Source organism: Schistocerca nitens, chromosome 2 (genome assembly GCF_023898315.1).
Source record: "Schistocerca nitens isolate TAMUIC-IGC-003100 chromosome 2, iqSchNite1.1, whole genome shotgun sequence".
NCBI classification, from domain to species: Eukaryota; Metazoa; Arthropoda; class Insecta; order Orthoptera; family Acrididae; genus Schistocerca; species Schistocerca nitens.
The window spans coordinates 232,464,767-232,491,994 of record NC_064615.1 but is presented as its reverse complement, the minus strand read 5'-3'; the positions used below and the strand labels follow the sequence as shown (position 1 = coordinate 232,491,994).

Below are 27,228 nucleotides of genomic sequence, written 5' to 3'. Positions count from 1 at the left end.
CCTCCTCTTCCGCCTTCTTCTCCTCCTCTTCCGCCTTCTTCTCCTCCTCTTCCGCCTTCTTCTCCTCCTCTTCCGCCTTCTTCTCCTCCTCTTCCGCCTTCTTCTCCTCCTCTTCCGCCTTCTTCTCCTCCTCTTCCGCCTTCTTCTCCTCCTCTTCCGCCTTCTTCTCCTCCTCTTCCGCCTTCTTCTCCTCCTCTTCCGCCTTCTTCTCCTCCTCCTCTTCCGCCTTCTTCTCCTCCTCCTCTTCCGCCTTCTTCTCCTCCTCCTCTTCCGCCCTCTTCTCCTCCTCCTCTTCCGCCTTCTCCTCTTCCGCCTTCTCCTCCTCCTCCTCCTCCCCTTCCACCTTCTCCTCCTCCTCCTCCTCCTCCTCTTCCACCTTCTCCTCCTCCTCCTCCTCCTCCTCCTCCTCCTCTTCCGCCTTCTCCTCCTCCTCCTCCTCCTCTTCCGCCTTCTCCGCCTTCTCCTCCTCCTCCTCCTCCTCTTCCGCCTTCTCCTCCTACTCCTCCTCCTCCTCCTCTTCCGCCTTCTCCGCCTTCTCCTCCTCCTCCTCTTCCGCCTTCTCCTCCTACTCCTCCTCCTCCTCCTCCTCTTCCGCCTTCTCCTCCTCCTCCTCCTCCTCCTCCTCCTCTTCCGCCTCCTCCTCCTCCTCCTCCTCCTCCTCCTCTTCCGCCTCCTCCTCCTCTTCCGCCTCCTCCTCCTCTTCCGCCTCCTCCTCCTCTTCCGCCTCCTCCTCCTCTTCCGCCTCCTCCTCCTCTTCCGCCTCCTCCTCCTCTTCCGCCTCCTCCTCCTCCTCCTCCTCTTCCGCCTTCTCCTCCTCCTCCTCCTCCTCCTCCTCTTCCGCCTTCTTCTCCTCCTCCTCTTCCGCCTTCTTCTCCTCCTCCTCTTCCGCCTTCTTCTCCTCCTCCTCTTCCGCCTTCTTCTCCTCCTCCTCTTCCGCCTTCTTCTCCTCCTCTTCCGCCTTCTTCTCCTCCTCTTCCGCCTTCTTCTCCTCCTCTTCCGCCTTCTTCTCCTCCTCCTCTTCCGCCTTCTTCTCCTCCTCCTCTTCCGCCTTCTTCTCCTCCTCCTCTTCCGCCTTCTTCTCCTCCTCCTCTTCCGCCTTCTTCTCCTCCTCCTCTTCCGCCTTCTCCTCTTCCGCCTTCTCCTCCTCCTCCTCCTCCTCTTCCGCCTCCTCCTCCTCCTCCTCCTCTTCCGCCTTCTCTTCCTCCTCCTCCTCTTCCGCCTTCTCCTCCTCCTCCCCCTCTTCCGCCTTCTCCTCCTCCTCCCCCTCTTCCGCCTTCTCCTCCTCCTCCTCCTCCTCCTCCTCCTCCTCCTCGCATACCCTAGTGGTGTGTGGCCGGGGCAGGTTTTCCACGGGGCCTTTTCCTCGCCCCCCCCCCCTCTCCCCCTCCACCTTGCTAGCAATTCGGGGTCCTGGGTGGACAGCCACCCCGCAGTTCAGCTGTCCGCCCCCTCAGCTACACTGCCCTTGGGCCCTTCCTCCCTCCGTCGGAAACCATACTAAACGATGGTCCGTCATTTCAGGGGGGAGAGATTTGGTATCGATAGCAACGATGCCACGGAATAGTTTCTCAAGTTGGCACTACGAGAGACACAGACGACAGCGCCCTCTAGCCGGTGCTGTCGAGGTCTACGAGCTCCATGACTGCTTCAGCCCATTTCATCAGGAGCAGCCAGCCAGGACACTTCGCTTCAGCATTGAACTTACGTACAAAGTTATGTAATCGTTTACCGCCATGTTTTTGCGTCAGTAAACCACGTTCTTGCAGTACCGACTTGGATTACCCTTTCCCGTTCCTACCCACGCACCGCCTCTCAGGCGGGATACAAAAGCAACGACGACCTAATTCTCATCGGTTCACTGTTGTGATATTAATGCAGTGCTCGGTTATGTGGATAAAATGCCACGGCCCAACAGATCTCCCGAACCTCGTGCTCTAGTCGACAATTTCCAGGTTAGACACGTGGCGTTTACTGAATCCAGACAAAACACACTACATCTATTCTTATAACTTGGACCGTAGTCGGGTAGACAGAATATAAGTGTCGCCTACACTTAATGCATACATAAACTGCACAGAAGTCTTGTCCGTCATATTCCTGGATCATTGCAGTTACTTCCGCCAAATGATCGACTGCCTCGTCACAAAAACACCTGGTAGCTCATGTGTAGTGTTTTGGACAACGCCCTTTTAGCTGAAGATTGTAACACCTTGTGGCAAACGTTTCTCCACGAGCAGCATTCCGCTAAGAGTAAACTTGAATGGTGGGTTCACAACAGCAAAGCCTGCCAACTGGATATTTCTGATCAGAGTTGTCAGGAAGTTCACTGGCGCTGAACAATGACGTAGTTTTGTCGGAGCTGTTTACAAGATCTAGCTCAACAGGTCACGGGACAACCACATTTACTACTGGTATTTTAAAGCTCAATTCGTAAATGAGATGAGTTCCCGACGTGAAGATACAGTCACAAGGAGCCTACTCGCCGGTGCCGCACACAGGGAGTGCCTCTCCATACAAAACTCACACAGGGAATGCAGGCGTCGCGAAAAATTATACATAGAAGACTAAAGGAAACAGGACGGTCGGACAACCCGTGATATGGAGATACGGCTGAACGATTACAAACCAACGAAGTTTGTACACGAGACCATTTGGAGAATGCTATCGAACGGAGTTTCAAGGGAAGGTCCCCAGGACTTGACTAGATCCCTGTTGAGTTTTATGCTAAATATTTTAACATACTGAGCGACACATTTATCCGTATTCCCCAACGAAATCCAGAGCGGGATAGAAATACCACCAGCATTTGAAGAAGATCGCATCACGCTCATACCAAAGCCAAACGCTTCACCGAAAATTGGCAGTCTACCAACAGCAGCTACAAAATAACGGCGCGGTATGTCACCAGTAGACTGAAGCAGGTAATGCAAAAGGTTGTCAGCCAACACCAAACGTGCGCAGTACGGAATAGAAATACAGGGCTATTACAAATGATTGAAGCGATTTCATAAATTCACTGTAGCTCCATTCATTGACATATGGTCACGACACACTACAGATACGTAGAAAAACTCAGTTTTGTTCGGCTGAAGCCGCACTTCAGGTTTCTGCCGCCAGAGCGGTCGAGAGCGCAGTGAGACAAACTGGCGACAGGAGCCGAGAAAGCGTATGTCGTGCTTGAAATGCACTCACATCAGTCAGTCATAACAGTGCAAAGACACCTCAGGACGAAGTTCAACAAAGATACACCAACTGCTAACTCCATTCGGCGATGGTATGCGCAGTTTAAAGCTTCTGGATGCCTCTGTAAGGGGAAATCAACGGGTCGGCCTGCAGTGAGCGAAGAAACGATTGAACGCGTGCGGGCAAGTTTCACGCGTAGCCCGCGGAAGTCGACGAATAAAGCAAGCAGGGAGCTAAACGTACCACAGCCGACGGTTTGGAAAATCTTATGGAAAAGGCTAAAGCAGAAGCTTTACCGTTTACAATTGCTACAAGCCCTGACACCCGATGACAAAGTCAAAAGCTTTGAATTTTCGGCGCGGTTGCAACAGCTCATGGAAGAGGATGCGTTCAGTGCGAAACTTGTTTGTGCGAATGTGGGCGGTGGAGAATCCTCACGCATTCGTGCAGCAAATTCGCAATTCACCAAAAGTTAACGTGTTTTGTGCAATCTCACGGTTTAAAGTTTACGGCCCCTTTTTCTTCTGCGAAAAAAACGTTACAGGACACGTGTATCTGGACATGCTGGAAAATTGGCTCATGCCACAACTGGAGATCGACAGCGCCGACTTCATCTTTCAACAGGATGGTGCTCCACCGCACTTCCATCATGATGTTCGGCATTTCTTAAACAGGAGATTGGAAAACCGATGGATCGGTCGTGGTGGAGATCATGATCAGCAATTCATGTCATGGCATCCACGCTCTCCCGACTAAACCCCATGCGATTTCTTTCTGTGGGGTTATGTGAAAGATTCAGTGTTTAAACCTCCTCTACCAAGAAACGTGCCAGAACTGCGAGCTCGCATCAACGATGCTTTAGAACTCATTGATGGGGACATGCTGTGCCGAGTGTGGGAGGAACTTGATTATCGGCTTGATGCCTGCCGAATCACTAAAGGGGCACATATCGAACATTTGTGAATGCCTAAAAAAACTTTTTGAGTTTTTGTATGTGTGTGCAAAGCATTGTGAAAATATCTCAAATAATAAAATTATTGTAGAGCTGTGAAATCGCTTCAATCATTTGTAATAACCCTGTATATTCGATACTTTCGTGCCATACAGGAGCTGCATCGCATGTGTTAAAAGTGAAACTATACGAAACGCAGCGATTTTACTTACCGACATCCAAAATGCTTTTGACAGAATTAGTCACGCTTATTTGAAGAAGGTAATGAACAGACTGGGATTTGGGACCAAGTTCACGACTGTAATTGAGAATATGCTTCGGAACGCCACTTCGAGGGTCATTATCAATGGCTGCCTAAGTGATAAAATCCCGATCACTTGGTCAGTAGGGTAAGCACGCTCACTGTCGGATGCCGGTGATCGATATAGGCAACGACCAGCTGATTTGCAGGGCTTATGCCGACGACCTCGGAGTTTTCATGGATCAGCCAGCAGACGTGGACAGGCTATGCACTCTGCTCCGCCAGTTTGAGAAGGTAGCAGGGGCGACTGTGAATCCTATGAAGACAGCGTTACTACCCCTCAAACGTCCCGGATCGAACATTAAGGGGAACAGGTTCTGTGTCCGCACACACTACAACGTCCTCGGAGTTGTGATGATGGATAACCTGCAGAGAATGCAAGCGCTCAGCTGGTGTCACACTCTGCATAAATACTCTGGCAGGGTCTTGGACATTAAAACAAACAAAAAAAGGTGGAGACTATTAACACTTATAGCCTAGCGAAGGCCTGGTTTGGGTCAAGTTATGCCAGTGCCAAGAAAATAGCAGACCTCATTAAAGAGGCATGTATTGGATGTTGTGGAGGGGACACATTTTCAAGGTCTCCAGGCAAACTTGCACACTGAAACTTGAAGATGGCGGACTGGGTTTAATAGACTTCCAAGCCAAATGTGGGGTGCTTTTCATCAAATCCACCAAACCAGTGATTGAAAAATGTTCTTGCAGTCCAACAGCAACGTTATTTCGTAACTTCCGGCCACAATCACTAGTTGCCTCCATCCAAATCAGCAGCAGCCCCTCCGTGCTTAACTTCGCGTGTGGCCGAGCGGTTCTATGCGCTTCAGTCTGGAACCGCACGACCGCTACGACGGCAGGTTCGAATCCTGCCTCGGGCATGGATGTGTGTGATGTCCTTAGGTTAGTTAGGTTTAAGTAGTTGTAAGTTCTAGGCGACTGATGACCTCAGATGTTAAGTCCAATAGTGCTCATTTGAACCGTTTGAACTTCGTGCATCGGTTTTATCGAATTTACCTTGACACCAGCTACCTACTATACAGGGTGTTACAAAAAGGTACGGCCAAACTTTCAGGAAACATTCCTCACACACAAATAAAGAAAAGATGTTATGTGGACATGTGTCCGGAAACGCTCAATTTCCAAGTTACAGCTCATTTTAGTTTCGTCAGTATGTACTGTACTTCCTCGATTCACCGCCATGATTTCATACGGGATACTCTACCTGTGCTGCTAGAACATGTGCCTTTACACGTACGACACAACATGTGGTTCATGCACGATGGAGCTCCTGCACATTTCAGTCGAAGTGTTCGTACGCTTCTCAACAACAGATTCAGTGACCGATGGATTGGTAGAGGCGGACCAATTCCATGGCATCCACGCTCTTCTGACCTCAACCCTCTTGAATTACATTTATGGGGGCATTTGAAAGCTCTTGTCTACGCAGAGCCAAGACTCTTCGTGCGCGTATTGTGGACGGCTGTGATACAATAAGGCATTCTCCAGGGCTGCATCAGCGCATCAGGGATTCCATGCGACGGAGGGTGGATGCATGTATCATCGCTAACGGAGGGCATTTTGAACATTTAATGTAACAAAGTGGCCGCGCGGTAGTAGCCGTGCGGTCTAGGCGCTGCAGTCATGGTCTGTGCGGCTGGTCCCGGCGGAGGTTCTAGTCCTCCCTCGGGCGTGGGTGTGTGCGTGTGTTTGTACTTAGGATAGTTTAGGTTAAGTAGTGTGTATGCATAGGGATTGATGACCTTATCAGTTAAGTCTCATAAGATTTCACACACATTTTTTGTAACAAAGTGTTTGAAGTCACGCGGGTACGTTATGTTGCTGTGTGTTTCCATTCCATGATTAATGTGATTTGAAGAGAAGTAATAAAATGAGCTCTAACATGGAAAGTAAGCGTTTCCGGACACACGTCCACATAACATATTTTTTTTTCTTTGTGTGTGAGGAATGTTTCCTGACAGTTTGGCCGTACCATTTTGTAACACTCTGCATAGTGACCTGAGAGGCTACAGAATCAGCGACATTGCTACCGCTCCTCATGGATCTCCTACACGGAATAAATGGGAGTTGAGACTGCCACAACACAAGTGGCACACTGTGTGGCAAAACTTAGCCTGCAAGGTTCTATCTGGGAGTGCGCGCGCAACGTGGTACAAGGTTGTCAATCGCACTATTGCAACAAACTCCAAACTTCATTCAGTTCAGATACTCCGATCCAGTGGTTGTGAGATGTGTGCGCAAGAGGACACAATCGAATATCGGTCAGGGCGCCACAAATTTCTTATCATTTGGAACACTGCAAGGGACATGCTGCGATTGATCCAGAGAGTCGCTGTGAATTACGTCACGGTATCAGACAGCATCATACCACAGTGGAACCCCAATCCATGAACAAAGAAAAATGCTACGACCTGGATTATGGGTCACAAATTTACGCAATATTCTCCCTAAAGATGCCTGATAAATTGGGTTTTCTGGAATATTTGTGGAATGAACATGGAAAGGAACACTCACGACAGAAATATAGCAACACCCTTTGCATATTTCCTGAAAATAACTTTGCAAAAAGTATACGGTGATGAGGAACTATAAATGTATTTGTTCTACCTTTTCTTTTGTACTCTCTGTTCATTCCATTTAATGTGATTACGTGATTTACTGTGCTGTCTGAAATCCTTATTTACTTGTCTATGCGCCATTTCCTGAGAGTTTTCGATGTGTAACGTTTGTTAGAAGAGCGCTAACTGGAAACAGACTTAGACAACCTTGTTTCAAGAGTTTTCAGGACTTGCTTGTCGTGGTGGCAATCCCATACATGACTCCTTGTGTAACGCGAATAGGCGGTGTGTGCACTAAGCGACACTGCCTAAGATCGGACCTGTAGAGCAGCTGAAAGAAACTTTTACTGGCTTTATCTTCAGGTACATTTCATTTTATTTTACAACAGGATGTAACCTTAGGAGGGGAACATTTACTTTGAGTGTCAGCGAGGATGTCTGATGCCAATTTCTAATTTTTTTCGATATTTCCGTCGGGTGCTTTCGATTTAGAAGACAATTATTTTGTTAGCGACGAAGTACTTCGAGGATGATTATTTTCTTTCAGCAACATCCAGTGAATGTTTTATTTTTCTGTCCGCCAATGAAGTAAGGCTGCAGGCTTTAAACTCTACCGCCGAACTGTCGATTCGTCCATCTGTTGATCATTGTGGTTTTGTCCTTCGTTCTTTGTTTCTTTTTGAGAAGAGGAAGAGTACCTCAAGAAATTCGTTTTTCAAATTTGGCTCATAAAGAAATACGCTTCCCATTTTACTATACTGAGTTTTTCAAAAAGGACTTAACAAATTTAAAAATTCATGTACATTTATTGAAAGAAGATATAGAGCTGGATTTAGTGTTATTTAGTAGGGAAACGCGTCATGTATTTTTTACCTTGAACTAGTTTCTTCCGAAACTCGCTGTAGCAATGCAGTTGTAACTTAGTCAGTGGCGGCGTAAATTCTTGCTATAAGTTCAGGTAGAGAAGCCGACACAGGAGGTACAAACACGATATCCTTGATGAATACCCATAAAAAATCGAGTGACGTCAGGTCTGGGGAATGTAGGGGCCATGATGCAATTTGCTCACTACGGCCAATATATTGACCTGGAAAGCGATTACTGACAAAGTTCCGCACGTCAGCCAGGCAGTTGGGTGGTGCATCATCTTGCATGAGGTAAAAATTTTGTTGATCATCCTCATCGATCTCTGGCATCAAAAATTGTTGTAACATATCCAGGTACACTGTCCCGTTGATGGTTCTCTCACAGAAAAGAAAGGTCCGTACACATTGTTCTTGTTCAATGGACAAAAAACTTTCTGTTTAGGGCTATCGCGAACATGTCGCAATGTTTGCTGTGGGTTTTCACTTCCTCAAATCCTACACTTGTGTGTGTTAATGTTGTCACTTAAATGAGAAGTCGATTCGTCAGAAAAGATTATTTCCTCCACGAAATGTTCATTCTTATATAGTTTTTGTGAGCAGTTTATCAGTGTCTTTTATTCCTTATACGATAGTTAATCTGTGCGGTTTCAAATGCAAACGGTTTCTGAACACACGCCAAACAGTCGTATGTGGGATTTGAAGTTCGCCAGATGCACGCCGGGTCGATTTCGTGGGGCTGTTGACAAGACGTTGTTTCACTAGCGCAACGACGTCGTCAGATGTCCTTGAACGACCTTATGATTTCCCATGTCTTACCGAGCACCCTGTTTCTACAAGGCATTTATACCAATCATAAATTGTAGACCTATTAGGAGGATCTTTAGTGTACTTCGAGCTGAAATTACGCTGAACTGTTGTCGCCGACTTCGATTCCTCAAACCAAAACACACAGCTAGCACGTGAGGGCAGCCATCTTTAACGGAACTGCCGCTAGCGCTCCTTACGATGCGACTCGGCGCTAGCAATCTATGCGAGACAAAACTTGATGTATTTCCCAACAAATTGCCACTACAATCACTTCTACAGGCACTATGAATTAATTTATGTGAATTTTCAAAGTTGTAACGTCCTTTTTGAAACACCTTGCATGTCAAGAGGGTTCAGTTCAGCACAAGGAACTTTCGTCACAACACATGGACCATGTGGAATATTTACAGTGGCGTTTCATGCAATTTATTTCTTGACTTGGTTTTTATTGCTGTAAAGGTGAAAAGATTATGAGTCACGCTTAAAATATCTGCTTATGTGTTTTAGGTGTGTGGAGTCGCACAGCTAAAGCACATCGGTAGCATTGTAATGGTGGCCGAAACATTTGTTTCTCCACTATACTTTTTTACATTTTGACGCACTACGACACTCAGAAAACTATTACTCAATAATAACTATGATTTGATACACAGTTTGGGCACCAAATGGAAATGAAGAACTGTGTGGAAATCTGATCACCAAATGGAAATGAAGAACTGTGTAGAAACCCTTCTGGAACTCAAAGCATATCTTATTTTGCATTTTAGTTCTGTATTTTTTAATTTTATTTACTGCCGTTTACAAATTACCTGCCCTCTAGTTACTAAGACAGGTCATGTTTTCGTAATATGAAATTCCACATTTACAGAATATGAGGGTTATTTGACTTAACCATCTTGCAGTTTTAATATGTTAACGCTGGCGTGTGCCACTAGTGGATCACGGTAGAACCTCGGGTGGCATGTACTATAGGTGGCTCCCTCTCAGCTCTGTGATTTGTGTCTCTTTAAGACCATCTTTATACAAATGGTTGCCGGTCGCGGCTATTCAGTGTAAAATGTTGCATCAAAACACCTTCAGCCGTCTAAATTTCCAGTTGTCGTTTTATTTGAGAAACCTGTGACAGAGTGATCGAAGGGATCGCTGTGCCAAAAGTCAACGAAATCCAGTCACTGAACGCTATTTTAGGTTTTGCGTCACCCAGGGCCCTGGCTACGTCTGTAGGGGCCGAGAAAAAACATGGAAGGGCTAAGGACGGGAATCCGCAGCTAGGCGAATCTTTGGCCACTGACAGTGATACCGATTCACGAGAGTTTGTCCCCAGCATCAGGTGAGTGACTGCTCTTCCATCTCGCCATCCGACAACTCTCACGGCCGCCTGCTGGTAGACTTCTCACGCCATGTCGGCACCAAACACTGATACAACCGACCAAAATGTGGACGCATCTTCGGGTGCTTTTCCATCTACACCAGATCGTCGGCCTGTCAATCCTCATGGGACTTCCGTCAGTGTCGGTCACCCTCCATGGCTGGAAATCTAAACGGTCATCCGCTCGCGCCATTACAGCGACCGTGATTCGGACGCCTCCCTACCGGGGCAAATAGCATGTGTGCTGTCATCGACCAGAAAATGGGTCCCCCTCCAGACCTCAGAATTCATCACCACCGCCAAAGGAAAGGAAGTTCCCTCCTATCGTGGTTTACAATCAAATGTTTCAAATGGCTCTGAGCACTATGGATTTAACATCTGAGGTCATCAGTCCCCTAGAACTAAGAACTACTGAAACCTGACTAACCGAAGGACATCACACACATCCATGCCTGAGGCAGGATTCGAACCTGCTGCGCGGTTCCAGACTGAAGTGCCTAGAACCACTCGGTCACACCGGCCGTCATCTAAAATCCTACGAATTGTATTATACCGAACACTGAACTGCAGTGCCTTATTACAGGCCAACTGCTGGCAGTTTACGAGAGATACCATGTGAAGTACCTGATTGACACAAAGGACGGCTATCTCATAGTCCTCAGCTTTGAGAAGTTGTGTGCACTGCATTGTTATACCCATCAGGCTTCAGGCAACATAAGAAAAAAAACTGTCGTCAAAAAAATTTCATCCAAAGTTACAGAAACAGATGTCAGTGGTAAATTACTCTGTCCCGAGTTGTTGAACCATTTGGTTCACCGATACAAGAGACCCTGAGACCTGGAACTTAATCACTACGCCAATCCATGTTGTCTCCCTTATTAGGAGAGAAGACATCGAATGCATTTACCAACCAGATATCTCATGTGCACCAAACCCACAACGGCCCATCCATCCGTCTTTGGTGTCAACGTTTGCAACACACCTGTAATAACAGCTCACTCCCTTTCTGGTCTGTCAAGTGTGCTGGCCCACATGCGCTGGAGGACTGCAAACTGGCCAGAGAAAAATCCATCTGTGCCTGCTGTTTGGGCACATCTCACGACCACACCATCTGGCTTCCTGGCAGTGCTGGCTGTTGTATATAGCAGAAGGCTATGAAGTCTTCCCACCCTCCAAGAAGAAAGCCAAGGACAGATCGGTCACTACCGCCACTGTGGGTCCACACCAGTTTCCCTGTCTTAAGGGGTAAGCTAGACACCCTTCAAACTGTAGATGCATGGACACCTAATGCAGGGGCCTCCTCCAGCTCTGGCCCATATGACTAACTTTGCTGCTGCATCTCAGTCCTTTCTGTCTCATGTGACAAATACCAATGCCCTCCAAATAGAAAGGCCACTGGAGCCTCCTCACGCCAATTTGTTTCCATGACTCAACCCTCCATTGAGGCACATTCTCAGTGTGCCGTAAGACCCACCACATGGTCAAGCAGCCACTCAAGATTTCTCCCCAGTGGTGGAGACAGATGCTTTGTTTCAGAATGACATGCAGGATATCCTCCAGGTCATCTTTCCGTTCGTGCAACGCCACAGCAGGGCTTTCATTTGTGAAACAGCTCAGAAGATTCGTCAGTTGGAGGACAGGATCACAAATCTCATCGTCCTGGTTGAAAGGCTCAGCCAGATTTTGTTATAATGGCATAACACCCACAACACAATTACCAGCCCCTCAGGATTTAGTTGTCCGTATTTACAATGCTAATGGAATTATAAGGATGGAAGGTGAACTGAACATCTTCCTCTACAGCAACCACTGGATACTTTACTTGTCTCAGAAAAGCATCTCAGAGCTGCAGATGATTGTAGTCTATGCATAATGGTTTGCTATCATACAGACTGGCTCCATCGCTGAGGTGGAGGCACCACCAGGCAAAACATTACCTGACAACACTTGCCAACGTGGTAAGTGCTGTTGACTACGTAACTGTAAAAGTCTGGTAGGCAATGAACGCCTCTACTGCCACTGTATCTATACTTTAACTCCATTGTATGTCTTGTCTGCCCTACTGGTCAAACTGCAAATCCAGAAGAACCGCTACCGTCAGCAGTGGAAACAATTTCGTGACTCTTGGGATAAGTATCACATGAGGCATCTCCACCATGAATTCTGCTCCCATCTCGCCGATTGGAAATCGTAACAATGCTAGGACAAGATGTCCACCTATCTATCCTAACTTAAGTCAGAATGGGATGTTGTCTGGGCTCTGGACTGGTGTGCAGTGAGAACCAACGATACTACCTGCATAGTGGATGGTTTGACTTATGATGCCCTCCATGTGGTGAAAACTCTGGTCGATGTATCTGAGGCCGAGAATCAACAGCTCGTCCAGGATCTTAGACCCGATGAACTCCAGGATGAACATGATGTTCTGGTGGCCGTTGCCGCTTTCAGATACTGACCACGTCTAACTGCTCCTCACCTTACATCCCTGGCAGAAGTCCAACGGATCCTCATGAGCAGTCGGCTCCTGGTTTGGATGGCGTTTTAAACAAACACTTCCGTCAGCTCCCGCACAAGCCAGTGGTCTTATTCTCCAGCGCTCTGAACCGATGTCTTACGTACGACAATCTCGTGTACAACAAACGACCATACCAGACACCTATATCGAGAGTGTGGCTGATTTCCTCTGCGATAGAACCTTATTGGGAACTCAGCAAGGACAATGCTCAAGCATATGTTTCACATAGCGTCAGAATTGGGTCAGATAGTGTGAGAGTTGGTTTAGTAGCTACTGAGTTTGGTAAATGTTGCTCTTTGTTTGGCTACTTTCTTTGTCTACTTTCTTTGTCTAGCTCAAGAGAGTTGCACAATGTGTACCTGAGAATTGTTGTTGTAAAATGTCTGTCAAGAATAGGCAAATAAAAGAAGGAAACAGATAAAAGCAACAAAACGTTCCAGCGACTCGTCATTTAAACAACCCAGCACAAAATCTTTAATAGGTTACATAGCAACAAAGGAGCCAGCCCGGACACTGAGACCAACCTCGCAAATGTAATACTCCTGCTCTTACTAAACAATATAAACGTTGTGTATACAATGAAACAGTAAGTACAGCCCAGTAATTTCGCTTCATTACACAGGACGTTTTAAAAAACGTTCACGAAGTGACATCAACCATACGACATGGAACAGTAATCACGTAGGAACTGGGGGTCGCAAAGGCCAGCTGGGACTACTAAATGGCGTTACCGTTGTTTAGTCAGATGCCACGAACGGAAGATAAGTACAGGAGGAGATCAAACTTTTGTCCAGATGCATCGGGACGCGCCTGACATCGATGCTATGCTGAACGGCGCATCCTTTCAAAGATAATCTGATGTATCTCGAAGACATCCTTCTGCGCGCAACAAACCTGTCCACTATGTCCTCTGGTACTGTAACAGGTGTTCCATGCACAAGGCCTTCAGATGCCCCCAGAGGTAAAAACAGACTAGTGATCGAGGTGGCTATACGACTGGCCCACGAAGATCAATCCAGCGGCCGGGAAAGTTTGCCTGCAGATGTGCCCTCGCTTGCTTGCTGAAATATGCGGCGGCTCCATCGTGTTGATAAGTCGAATGCTACTTAAAATCCGTCTTGATTGCATAAAATGTTTATTCATATGACCGGTTTCGGTTCCTCTAGAACCATCTTCAGATCTGTAACAATAATGATATCAGTCCCCTAGAACGTAGAACTAGTTAAACCTAACTAACCTAAGGACATCACACACACCCATGCCCGAGGCACGATTCGAACCTGCGACCGTAGCGGTCACGCGGTTCCAGACTGTAGCGCCTAGAACCGCACGACCACTCCAGCCGGCTGGAACCTTCACATGCTGCGTCACGTAAAATTGGTTGGCAGAATGCACGTCATTTATATTAATTAAAACACTAATATAAATGACGTGCATTGCGCCAACTAATTTTATGTGACGCAGTATGTGAAGTTTGCAGTGTGTGGACGGGTAACTCCTGTAACCGAAATTGCAGGTACGTTCTGGTACATTTGATGGTGACTGGATAGGGTGAAAAAGATTTGCAATCGTAAAATAGTAAATTAGTATCATTATCGTTACAGATCTGAAGATGGTTCTAGAGGAACAGAAACCGGTCATACGAATAAACATTTTATGCAATCAAGACGAATTATAAGTAACATTGTAAAACCACTGATTGCGGTTATACCATCAGAATTTGTCTGTTTTTGCGAAGTCGAATGCGGTGACAGGTAGGCATGAAACATCATTCAGCATGTCCGGTAGAGCCTCTCTGAGAAATACGATATACCGTGCGCCCGTCAAGTCTGTCCGGGAAAATGTACGGTTCAATTAAATAATCTCAGACTTCGTCAGCCCGCACGTTAAGGGTAAATTTACATTGTGAAGCATACGTAAGAGTAGCATGTAGCTTCACATCTGCCCGTGTATGCAGATCGTGAACGTTCATAATACTCTCGAGTGAGAACGCACCCTCATCGGTGAAGAGGACACTCGCTGGGAAGCTTCAGTCTGCAGCGGAATCCTGCAGAAACCACCGCGCAGATCACATGCTCTTGTTGTAGTCCTCCGGTCGCAATGCCTGGACGCGTTGGAAATGAAACGGATGCAGTCCTTCGTCTGTACAATGCACCAGACGGAAGATGGAGCTATATCATTGGCGCAGATACATCTTATGTACTTTTTGACGGCATACTCTGCACCCTTTCGAGACCGCTTTCCTTCTCCGCAAGTGTCCATGTTGTTCGTTGGCGACCAGCATGCGACTTGTGCGCACGGAACGAGCCGGTTTAGCACAAACGGCGATACAGGGTGGCGAATAATGTGTCGCACAGCATCTTATTACTGGGATATTTCGCACGACACAAGCACACGGTTTCTCGTCCACTGCAGACGGTCGCGCCATAAATGCTTTTCATCCATCTCGCTGTGTGTTACTCCCAGCGCTTCTACGGCGTGAATAGCGGCTGTCTCCGTGCTCTCCGCCAGTGTTTTTATAGCAACGCCCTCTCGCGGCCGTAGTGCCCTGTCGTGGCGTTTGCGACCCCCAGTTCTTACGTGATTAGTGAACCGTGTTGTATGAGTGATGTGACATGTCATAGAGAATGCAACCGCAAACATTTTTCCATGAAGACTTTGACTGTCTTATCTCACAGTGGGATACATTTCTTTTGAAATAATAAAGAGTTTATCACCTTCTTACATCTGTCTCGTTTTCGTTTGACTGCTCCTTACAACACTGTGTAGCGTACGAGATCCTCGTTTCCCTGACAGTGCGTGATTGCATTTACTGCTTTTATGTCCTCCACGCAGCCTAGATAAATGGAGTCCACTGCCCACTTGGCTTCCAGTGAAAGCCAGTGGCCTGCAGGCCAGAAATGGCATTCCAGGAAATCGACAAAGCGACGTCCCGCGCAGGGAAATCCAATAACTGTGCAACTGTGCACCTGGGCTAGTGCTAGTGCTAGTGACTCGCCTACTGTGGAAGACAATGCGAAATACCTGTTCTGTTTGTTTTTTCCCCAGTTCTTCTATATCGTGTTTTAAAGAACATGTTCTGCTGCATCTACCTGTTACGTTACAGTAGCGTAAGAGCCTGTTCACTGTGTACCACAATTGTAAAATCCCGGTCTAATTGTACTAAATACCGGCATGTAAAAGGAAAACATGATGTTGCTAATTTATAATGCGAGCTCTACACGGGTAAAAGCTAACACCTGTATTAAAATTGTGCCTTTGGTGTAAATAATACTGTCAGATTAAGCGCTCCGTAAGGTTACTACATGAGTGCTAACGATCTGTCGTATAATATTCTGACATATAAGGTAAAGAATGTGACTCTTTTAACGAATCGCAGGAAAACAAATCAAACTCAATATTTCTACAAACACGTAGTTAAATAGATGTGACAAATGTAGTCAGTTATATTCCGACTTGCCTTTGCATTAGAACAAACTCTGATTCCAATATGCTGGAGGTAATTAAAGGGATCACTGTGACCATCCAAGGCATGTTTTTTGTATCAGTGTATCAGTGTATATCTTAACTGTTAGAGTAACATTTAAGATATGATATTTTGATCATTACAGAGGAGTCAGCAAGGTGGCTGTGCAAGTGCCCTTTCATTTATCTTTTTGTAGAGATTTGCCCGTTAGACTTGTATATCTGCTGTACAGATGTTGGGAAGCCACTTACGCACTACATGTCACATATCCTCTAGGTATGAATGTGTGGGTGTACGTTTCCAAAACTGCAGGCGAGGAAAACAGAAACTCCCTTGTTTTGTCCCGTATGGTAGTTCAAATGGCTCTGAGCACTATGGGACTTAACTTCTAAGGTCATCAGTCCCCTAGAACTTAGAACTACTTAAACCAAACTAACCTAAGGACATCACACACATCCATGCCCGAGGCAGGATTCGAACCTGCGACCGTAGCGGTCGCGCGGTTCCAGACTGTAGCGCCTAGAACCGCTCGGGCACCTAAGCCGGCACGTATGGTAGTAACAACCTTGCAATGCTTCTTCAGTAATGTCAAAGCGTTCCGGTTGGTTTCCCACTTACTTTAGCAAAAAGACTGTTCGTTGTGTCAACTGCCGATGATGGGCCATCATGTACGATTGAAAAAGTGTAATTCTGTGCGAATCAGAGCATTTCCAGCTTTTCCGTCTCCACTAGCTGTTGGCTACACATCTCAGCCCACTTAAAAAACAGCGCTTTCCTACGGCTAAGCCCATGGGTCGGCTTTCTCCTGGACAACTCCTTTTATTTCACCGACGAATTTTTACTTAAAAAGTTGTAGCCATTAAAAAAACGTTTTCAAGTGTCGCTGCATGAGTAGGAATAAAATGATGTCTTCCTTAATGGCAACAGTAGTCGTGTATATATAAGCTGTAAACTGTCTCGTTCCACATCATTTCGGTAAAAGAATCCTTCAACTGATCTATGGAAAATGCAACTAACTAAGTAAATAACTTCTCAGGGTTCTCCCTAATGGTCCGATCGCTGGTGTATAAGCATGATGTTCTTTGAAACACGCTTTTGTACAGCTCTGTGTTTGTTTGTGAGGACAGATACTTTTTTTGTTTATTTATCAGATTGAGCGGTCGGGAGTGTTGTTTCATTTCAGATCGTGAAGATCAATTCTCGTGGTTGACGCTTCAATTAGATTTCTCTCTTTGGTTATGTCAAAGTGGACCGCGTGTCATCGTCACTGGTGTTTCTTCACTTGAGAAACACTTCGAAAATCGTTAAATATTGACCGTTTCTCAATTCGCGAGTATAACGATGCTGATATAAATTTGATACCTTGGTACAAGCAGGTTAATGATTTCGAGTAATTACCCTCGTGCAGAACCAAGTGAACCCTTTATTTGGCAGTATTGCTGTCAAGCAACATAAAAATTGCACACTGTTTCCTGCAGCGTGTTTCAAGTTTCACTTTTTGATGGACAATAGTGCTTGTAAGCAACATTCAAGCGCTCATATACTGCGGTACTTTGTTGTCTCTGGTGAAAAGATTTTGAACACTGTGCATCTTCAGCAGACCCCGTGTGAGTTTATGTGACCATCGGTTGCCGGTGCAGCACTTACTTTCTATTTTGTAGTTCTGTTTTCTCTTGTGCACGGAAATAGCTTGTAAACGATAAGAGGAAGTCTTGCACGTGAGGTAGTGTACAAATGTGCTAGTGATTGCGTACCAGAAACATTGAAAATGGTCTGATTTTTTTTATCTGAACAGCCGTTCCACGTGAAACAGTGCAAAATGCAACCAGTTTTCATCTACATTAACAAAAATGTAATAATTGTATTGTAGCACTGGGAGCCTTTTGTGAGCAACAATACATGAAGACAAGATAGTGTATTTGGAAAACCGATGTAAAAGTGCTCAAATGACCATTTAAATCTAATTTAAGTTACTTAACTCTTTTTCTTCACAATATTTGGGTGTGCCAAGGAAAGAGTTAAAATCCGCGTCTGCTCGGTCACAGTTGCAGCGTTTAGCAGTTAGCTCGTAATTTTGAAATGATTTGCGTATTTCGATGGACATCTGAATTTTGTTCCTTCATTACTAGAGTAAGTATTTGTACACGACTCGTCCACTACGTGTGCGTAAAACGGATATATCGCATGCACAGTGTGTTTTAATGAGTGGGACAAATAATTAAACACAGAATGAACCCCAATTTATATAACGAGTTTCAAATATCACATAAATTACAGAATTTATTAAATTCGGTGGGATACACTTGACTTCGATGAAGTAAATGTACAGCACGTACTCTTGCTTGGTATTATTAAATAGTAAAACAAGATTATTCTCCCTTCTTGCATGGACTCCCAATTTTCATGTAATCATGCTATCTTGTAACTATAGATCGACTTCTGGAAATGAGTGACTATTTAAATTTTATTGCTAACGTTAGGCCGTGTATTCTATGTGGGTTATCAATCATTGTAACAAATCTACAGTCGTAATCAAAGTTCCATTTCGAATGTTTACCCTCGCCATGTATTTGCATTTCCTCGAAATGTTTCCCAGAAATCTGTAAATTACAAGTCAATTCTTAATCATATTTTATCCATAATGAGTGTCTCTGGAAAGTGCATTTCGTCACGATGCAATATAACGGTATTATTGGGATCCAACCATAGCGAAATTTAAAATAAGGGGGGGGGGGGGTTGAGAAAGTTTAAAAAGCATCCCAGACGGTCGACATTCCACGCATGGTTGCTAAGTGTGAGACGAACGTTACGTTAATTACATGTTTTCTCATTTCGATGCCCCAAGGCAAGTATCAGGGTTCATGATATATGGCAGTCACTAACTATTACCACCTAGAACAATTCCGAAAGTATGATAGGAGGTGAAACGTTTGTGGGACAAAAGCTGCATGGTACAAATGGGGCCATAGTATGAAGTTGGTATTTGTCGCTAGGTGGGATCGCTTCAGATAAATGAAGGTCAACTTCGTTTTTTTTTTTTTTTTTTTTTTTTTTTAAATGGGGTCCTATTATTTGGCACTTATTTTCTGATAGCGGCTATCGATAAGAATCCAATGATGTGCAACAGTAAGATCTTTGGAAGTCAACGAAGTTCACAAAGTTGGCATGAACGTCCATTTACAGAAGATGATCGAAGGGATGACCATTGGTATCAATGCAGTGCTGCAGTCTTCTTATCATCGATTGAGAGGTACCCCGTATCACACGGCACTTATCCAAGCACATGCTCTGACAATTCTCTCTCGCATATCTTCAGGTGTAGTTGGAACCTCTCCATAAACAATGTCTTTTAGGAATACCCACAAGTAAAAATCCAGAGGGGTCAAGTCTGGCGAACGAGACAAATCCAACGATTTGGGAATTGTCTCTGCAGCTCATTTCTAGCCATCAACGAAAAATGTGCCCGATACCCATCGTGTTGATACCACATTCTGTTCCTTGTTCCTAAAGGTATTTCTTCCAATAACAGACCTAATGTTTGTTTCAGGAATGTGGTGTACTTCCTACGATTAAGATTTTCTTCGATGAAATAGGGGCCTATGATTCTGTCCTCCAGAATCCCACACCATACATTCACCGATCACGGTTTTTGGTAAGCAACTTGCCCCAACATTTCCGTGGTTCGTGAATGTAGAATGTCAGTAAATAAAATCAAATTAATAAATGTGCCATCCCTCTCAGTCTTAAGTTGAGCCCATTGGCAGAATTCAATGCGACGCGTACAATCAGTAGCAGTTAATTCATGGTGGTGACTGATATGGTATGGATGATATTTATGGCGATGCAGAACACGAACAACACTACTCAGGCTCATGCCAGATTCCCTTGCGATTTGACGCGAACTAACACAAGGGATCTCGAACCACAGTGGCAAGAATATCAACTTCCGTTTCCTCGTTATTAACTTTCCTTTGCCGAATATGTTTCCGATGCGTTAGAGATCCAGTTGTTCTCAATTTATCATACACATATTTAAATGCACGACATGTAGCGTGACTACACTGAGGATGTCTTTCAGCATAAGTGTCTCTATCTCTCACTGAATTTCGTTGGAATTCTCCGTAAATGAGAAGCATATCGACTTGTTCTTAGAAGGAATACATAATTCACATTCGCTTGATTCGTCGATACAAATCTTCCCGTTCCTATTAGTGTTGTATTGGGAAACCGTCGGTGTTTACATGTCAGTGGCACGTTAGATGGATACGCCATATTCGGCGAATATTTACTATTTGTGCGATATACGAGAGAGAATTGTCAGAGCATGTGCTTCGACAAGTGCCGATGTGATAACGAATACCACTCGATCCATGATAAGCAGACTGCAGCACTTCACTGATACCAAAAGTCAGCACTTCGAACAGCTTCTGTAAATAGACGTTCATGCCACCTTTTTTACCTTCGTTGACCTTGAAAGAGCTTACTGTTACACATCACTGAATTCGTCTCGATAGCCGTTATCAGAAAATAAGTACCAAATTATAGCATCCCATTTAAAAAACAAAGTTGACCTTCATATCTCTGAAGAGACCCCACCTCTATTCTTTAACACAGACGTGTGACTAAAAAAATAAAAATTTCGCCTGAAGACATCTTCTGGTGCGTGGCGGAGAGTACTTCGTATACCACAGTCTCTTTGCGCTTTGGTGATCGAATGATGTGTGGGAAAGCGACTGTAAGCGTTCATTGTAAGGCCGAATCATTCTAAATTTAGCTTCATGGTGTTTTAATTATCTTTATCTAGCTATAATCCATATATTGTGAGCTGTCAGGTTTGCTTTTATCAAATTCTCTTGCGATTGTTTTGATCCACCTTCTAAGTTTTTGGATAATTCGATTGCTCTCTCAAAATTTTCCCATCAGATAATTTCTTATGAAGTGAGCTGTCGGGGCTCGTGTGTGCTGCAATGTTCTTGGTTTTGAGAATAGCGCCGAGCGTTGCGTGGAGTCTCCCGGCGAAGTGCCGCAAGTTGGTTGGTTGGTTGGTTGGTTGGTTTTGGGGAAGGAGACCAGACAGCGTGGTCATCGGTCTCATCTGATTAGGGAAGGATGGGGAAGGAAGTCGGCCGTGCCCTTTCAGAGGAACCATCCCGGCATTTGCCTGGAGTGATTTAGGGAAATCACGGAAAACCTAAATCAGGATGGCCGGACGCGGGATTGAACCGTCGTCCTCCCGAATGCGAGTCCAGTGTCTAACCACTGCGCCACCTCGCTCGGTGTGCCGCAAGTAATACGGACTGTGACGACATGTGCTGGAACAGTCGGCTATTAATAAGCTATCGATATATCGATATACCGACATTTGCTCCAAAACTTACGATATATATGGAAGACACGTTCTCTCTTGATAACAGTATCGAAATGGCAACGTCAACTGCCGATATTTTTATTTTATATTACAGTTTTTCACAATTTTAAGTAAATATTTGGAGTTGTTCTTCTGAAATTGTAGTAGAACATAATTTTACTTTTACTGTGTGGTAGAGACTTACTACTTTTTGAGCTTTCAACACGTCCAAACTTTCTTTTTGACTGTATGAAGGAAGTGTATGTAGCGCAAAAGAAAAAGTCCGACGGCACTGGGGGGGGGGGGGGGGGCGGTGCGAATGGAATAACAAGATATCTGATACGAAGGAATAGCAAGCACACCAGTTGCGTTAAAAAAAAAAACAATTCTGTTTGCTTGTCATACCAAAACTGTGTTTCAGATACCCTTACCCAAATGTTCTTCTTTGTTAATGCATTGTAAAGGCCACCTTGGTGATTGCTGTTTTGTCAAAAACCCTGGAAGCAACTAATTGACAGTGGGGCTTGTACCTGCGTGTTATCATTTGGGGCCAGGCTCTTAAGTAATTTGGGTTTGAATTTGTCGTGTTGTAAGCTAGTCAGTGTTTTAACTTGTCATGCTGTAAGCTACTCAGTGTTTTAACTTGTCATGCTGTAAGCTACTCAATGATAATTATTACTTGGTGTTTGTTACAGAAATTCGCTTTTTAATTCTAAACAGTCATTACTGTTTTCTTGGAACTACCACAGTGTCTGATCAGCTGCATCAGCTCCTATAGTTAGATACTGTTTGAGAACGCTGTGTCCCTAAGACTTACGTAAGTTAGTATTTGTGTATTCAGGATCTAATTTTTAAGTTTTCTCTAGCTGAAGTTATGTAATTATTTTTGCTCTTTCAAAAATCTGTTCACTGCAGTAAAGTCTCTTGTAACGCATTTTAGAAACTAGTAATTTATATAGAAATGTAAGTTTATTCTTCTGGAAATGGATTATGTGAAAGCGTAGCTAAGTTTTCTAGCTCATGCTTACAAATTATGTAGTTGTTACCTGAGCTGCGTGTAATGATGTAAATTTTAACTTTCTTTTCCATGAGTTGCAGTCAGTATGTAAAACTTGTAACTTGAGCTTGATTTCATACGCGCTGCCATCAAAATGTTAAGGTGTTGTTCTTGTAACACGGTGTCATTAGAAACAGTGATACGAAGTAAAGGTATGGGATGTTAAATTGCGAAAGAAAATTACTTTTTGAACTTTAGTATTAAATTCCAATCTTCATGTACTAAACTGTTTTCAGTAAAATGTGTAAAGTAATTTCGATCCAGCAGGTGATCACGTGCTCTCCGCTCTTTTCTTATTCTTTTTTTTCCTTTTTGAGTCGTTAGTTTTCTGACTGGTTTGATACGGCCCGCCACGAATCCCTCAGAGTAGCACTTGTAACCTATATTCTGAATTATTTGGTGGATGTGTCCAGTCTCTTTCTTGCTGTACGGTTTTTCCCCTCTGCAGCTCCCCCTAGAAACATGGAAGTCATTCTCTGATGTCTTAACGGATGTCCTATTATCCTGTCCCTTCTCCTTCTCAGTGCTGTCCACATATTCCTTTCCTCTTCGATTCTTCGCAGTAACTCCTCATTCATTACCTTCTCAGTCTACCTAATTTTTAACATTCGGGGCAACACATTTCAAATGCTTCGATTCTCTCGTGTTCCGGTTTTCCCACAGTCCACGTTTCATTACCATACAATGCAGTGCTCCAAACGTACATTCTCAGAATTTTCTTTCTCAAGTTAAGGTCTATGTTTGATACTAGTAGACTTCTCTTGGCCAGGAATGCCCTTTTTGCCAGTGCTGGTCCATATTTTGCTGTCCAGGTAGTGGAATTCCTTAACTTCATCTACTTCGTAACCATCAATCTTGAAGTCAAGTTTCTCGCTATTCTCGTTTCTGCTACTTTTCATTACTTTCATCTTTCTTCGGTTTACTCTCAATCCATATTCTGTACTCATTACACTGTTAGTTCCGTTCGGCAGATCATATAATTCTTCTTTACTTTCACTCAAGGTAGCAACGTCATAAGCGAATCTGGTCAGTGATACCCTTTCACCTCGAATTTTAATCCCACTTTTGAACCTTTGTTTTATGTCCGTCATTGTTTCTCCGATACATCCGTGTCTTGCACCCTTTTTAATCAGAGCACTTCGCTATTGGTCGTCCACTCTTATTATTCCACCTTCACTCTTGTACAGTCGTGGACAAAACGAGTGAGACCCCTCGCCTTTTCGTTATGCTGATCCGCACGGCTTTAAAGTCAGCTACACAGCATAACAGGCAAGGCGACGAAGTGCTACAACATAATATGCACAGGCGTGAAATTGACAAACTATCTGAACTTTTTGAGACCGTTTTCCATAATTTGTAAGACTATATTAATGCTGATTAGTGTGTTAAATACAACACGTAAATGTAAGACAGAACTGAAAGAAGAAACGCTAATTGGTATGAACTGGACAAATAAAAATGAATTTCAACTTATCGAGATGACTTAACTGCTTCAGTAAGACAAAGAACCCCAGATCGTTACGAAGTAGCAAAATATTATCCGCATTCGGCCGCGAAACGGTCTGTGTCAACGTTCAGACCAGTCATACTGGATTACCGTTGCTGACCTACCATGAAAGTGTGCAAATTTAGCAATGCGTGAAGATTCATAACGAAATTCAGTTAAAAATCATTCAGTGCCACGCTTAAGTCAATTCCATTATTGACAGAAGCGGAAAAAGTAGGCAGTAACATGTACGAAATTCTACAAGAGTGTCATATTGACATGCACAGGGCGCCAGTACAGAATAAAGGTAGCGATAAAACGTATTGGGTGAGCGAGAATTTCTTAAAATTGCTTTACTGATATTCTACCTGCCTCCATAGAGATTAGAACCGAAAACAAATCAGACCTTCCTTTCACTATGCTAGCAGATAACCCAGGCAAACACCCCTCTATTATTACCCCAGACATGAACAAGCAGGCAATTTCGCAATGAAAATCTGCAGTTTCTGTTGCATAGAGCTTTCTGGACTGAAAAACATGAATTTTCTTCCTCTATGTCACCGCTTATGTGACAATCATTCGGGATGTTTATCGAAATAACAAATTACTGTTATTAGAGAGGAAATTTTGTAGGATAATTCTGCACCACCCCAGGAAATAAACGGCTACATAGCTGCCAAACGTATTCTGCATTGTTTCGAATTCTCCACTAGACTCTCCACAGCCAGAAAACGTTCACTAGCAGAAGTGTTTCTTAAGCTAGCTAGCAATGAGAATGTTCGTACTTCTAAAACGCGGTGGCATTAATACTGGGACGTGAATTACCACGTGTATAGGCAAATGGATTCTATTTGCATTCCTGTAAACGTGATTTGGATCGAAAACGTTGCTACGATTAATACGCTTCTGTATCGACAGCAACTAGAACATTTCGAATAAAGAGTAGCGGGTGTTATTTACGCGGCCCTCATCTTCAGTGTTTTCGTTGTTAGGATTTCGTCACCTAAACCGGTAAAAACGGAACCCTACTAGTCTCACTTTCTTGACCGTCTATCGGTCTACCCAATCCTTAAAACCCGTTTACCTCCAGAACGGGTGGACATAATAAGCGGAAATGTATCGCACTTCTTGCTGTAACCGGTCCCTTGGTGGTGTAAAAAAGTGAGCTTCTATGTCAACGCAATCAAAAGATACGACAGTTTATGTAAAGAAAATTTAAGTGAAAGGTCAAAAAATGGCTTCAAGAACTATGCAACCTAACTGCTTAGGACATCAGCCCCTAGACCTAGAACTACTTAAACCTAGCTAGCCTAAGGGCATCACAGACATCTATGCCCGAGGTAGAATTCCAACCTGCGACTGAAGCAGCCGTGCGGTTCGTCACTGAAGCGCCTGGAACCGCTCGGCCACCGCAACCCGGCGAAACCCGACTCACCTCATGTATAATGATAATATATACTGTTTTGTGAGGATAAACTGTATTCGCCAGCAACTCCGATCGTTTGATCACGGAACTTTTACGAAGCTACATTCAAACTTTTTTCGAAGTCGTCTGCAATATCTATTTATAAACACCCTAGGAACGTCGTATGCGATATCCACTTCTGAAGACCCTGGCAGATACTGCAGTACTATAACAAGTAGGTGGGAATTTATTGTTATTGTCCACGCATGACACTTTATTTCAATATCAATTTAACGCGCCTAGGTGTTTGTATATGGCTGAAACTATTGAACAAAAAGTAAATAAACAGCAAACAACTTCGATGTTTAAATCAAATGAAAGTCACATGTCGTAATAAAAACATAATTTCGTTGTTACATCTACATGACTACATCAACAGGATTTCTTTGCAATCCGGACTTACGTGCCTGGCAGAAGGTTCGGGTTGTTTCTCTACCGTCCCACTCATTAACAGTGTGCGGGAAAATGGACCACTTAAATCTTTTCTTGCGAGCATTGAATTACATTATTACTATGGTTTCTTCCTGTGTATGTTCCCGAGCAAATACCCTGATCTTGCTGAAACTTCGCTCAGTGAAAGCGGGGACAAAATAAGCGAACACGTGTCTCGGCTGATCTGCTTACACTCTACCGCTTCTGAGAAAACCACGGTCAAAGTTTTCAATGCGCTGTTACTATAGTGTAGCGGGTAAGTATTCAACTGGAGCGGTGGCTCTGCGGCTACCATAGCGATTTCGGAACTTTGCGCTGCGAGTTCGAAACCCGGTTTTTCCTTTTTTTTCACCTCACTCTCTGAATTGTCTACGAATGTTTATTCCAATTTATGTTGAAACACGGTTGTCGTTATTCGTCAGTTAATTTAGTGTGTAAAGAAATAAGTTAAAAAGGGAACACATAGTCCGTAGTGCGGCGATCACTCTGTTGTAGAAATAATTCAGAAGCCAAGATCGCTTAAATATTGTTTACTGGATAACCGGTTTCAACACACTAAAGGTGCCATTATCGGATCTGAATGTAGATTAACATTCATAAAATATTTGGTTATAACGATACATGAGGCAGCCCAGATGATTTTAGATCAGCTTGTCTCATTCGTTTATTACTTTTTAATTCATTAATTACACATAAAGTTAACTGGCGAATAATGACATCATTATTTCAACATAAATTAGAAAAAACATTCATAGATAATTCTGATAGAGAGGCAGGAAAATAAAATAATAAACAACCCAATATGGTCTCGAACACGGGAATCAATGTTAAGAAGGAACGACGGTAGCCACTGAGGCACCGCTTCAATTGCGTTCTCGGCTGCAGAAGGTATCTACACTAGAGCAACAGCGCGTTGATAACTTTGACCGTCGTTTTCTCGGAAACGGTCGAGTGTCTGCAGATAAGCCGAAACACATGTTCGCTTATTTTGTCCTCTCCTTCACTGAGCAAAGTTTCGGGACAATCAGCCTATGACATTTGGCGAGTTCCCCTCGCTCGTCGAGTCGCTTCTTACGCCCGGCGAGAATTATGTATGCCTCCGAGTAAACTGCGCCACCTGGAAACACGGCGAGCGGGGATAAACACGTTTTCCTTCTTATAAGGCAACCTTCTACAGATAAAATTCACGAAGTGTTCTTCAGGTTGCTTCAGATATTTCAGAAATGTTTCTTGCGTCAGGCCTGCCGCATATGCAAAACGTAAACATTTCATTTCATGTAATATTTATCAGGATAAGACATGACAAGAGTGGACCAGTCCCTTCTGAGAAAAATTAGAGATTCTAAGTTGCTCCACTATGTAATGACACGGGTACGGGCTTGCGATCTCTCTTTTATGCCATCGATTTC

The 27,228-nt window shown here is 44.2% G+C and overlaps 1 protein-coding gene across 1 annotated transcript in view; it reads right to left on the bottom strand.

Annotated features, from left to right (window-relative positions):
- LOC126234942 (golgin subfamily A member 6-like protein 22) overlaps nucleotides 1-27,228 on the bottom strand; it is a 150,913-nt gene that overhangs the window by 94,569 nt on the left and 29,116 nt on the right. The window contains exons 2-3 of the mRNA XM_049943681.1: nucleotides 596-1,319; nucleotides 161-496 (exon numbers count right to left, since the gene is read on the bottom strand). Coding sequence (XP_049799638.1) covers nucleotides 161-496; nucleotides 596-1,319 — 1,060 coding nt within the window. The remainder of the gene's footprint in view (nucleotides 1-160; nucleotides 497-595; nucleotides 1,320-27,228) is intronic.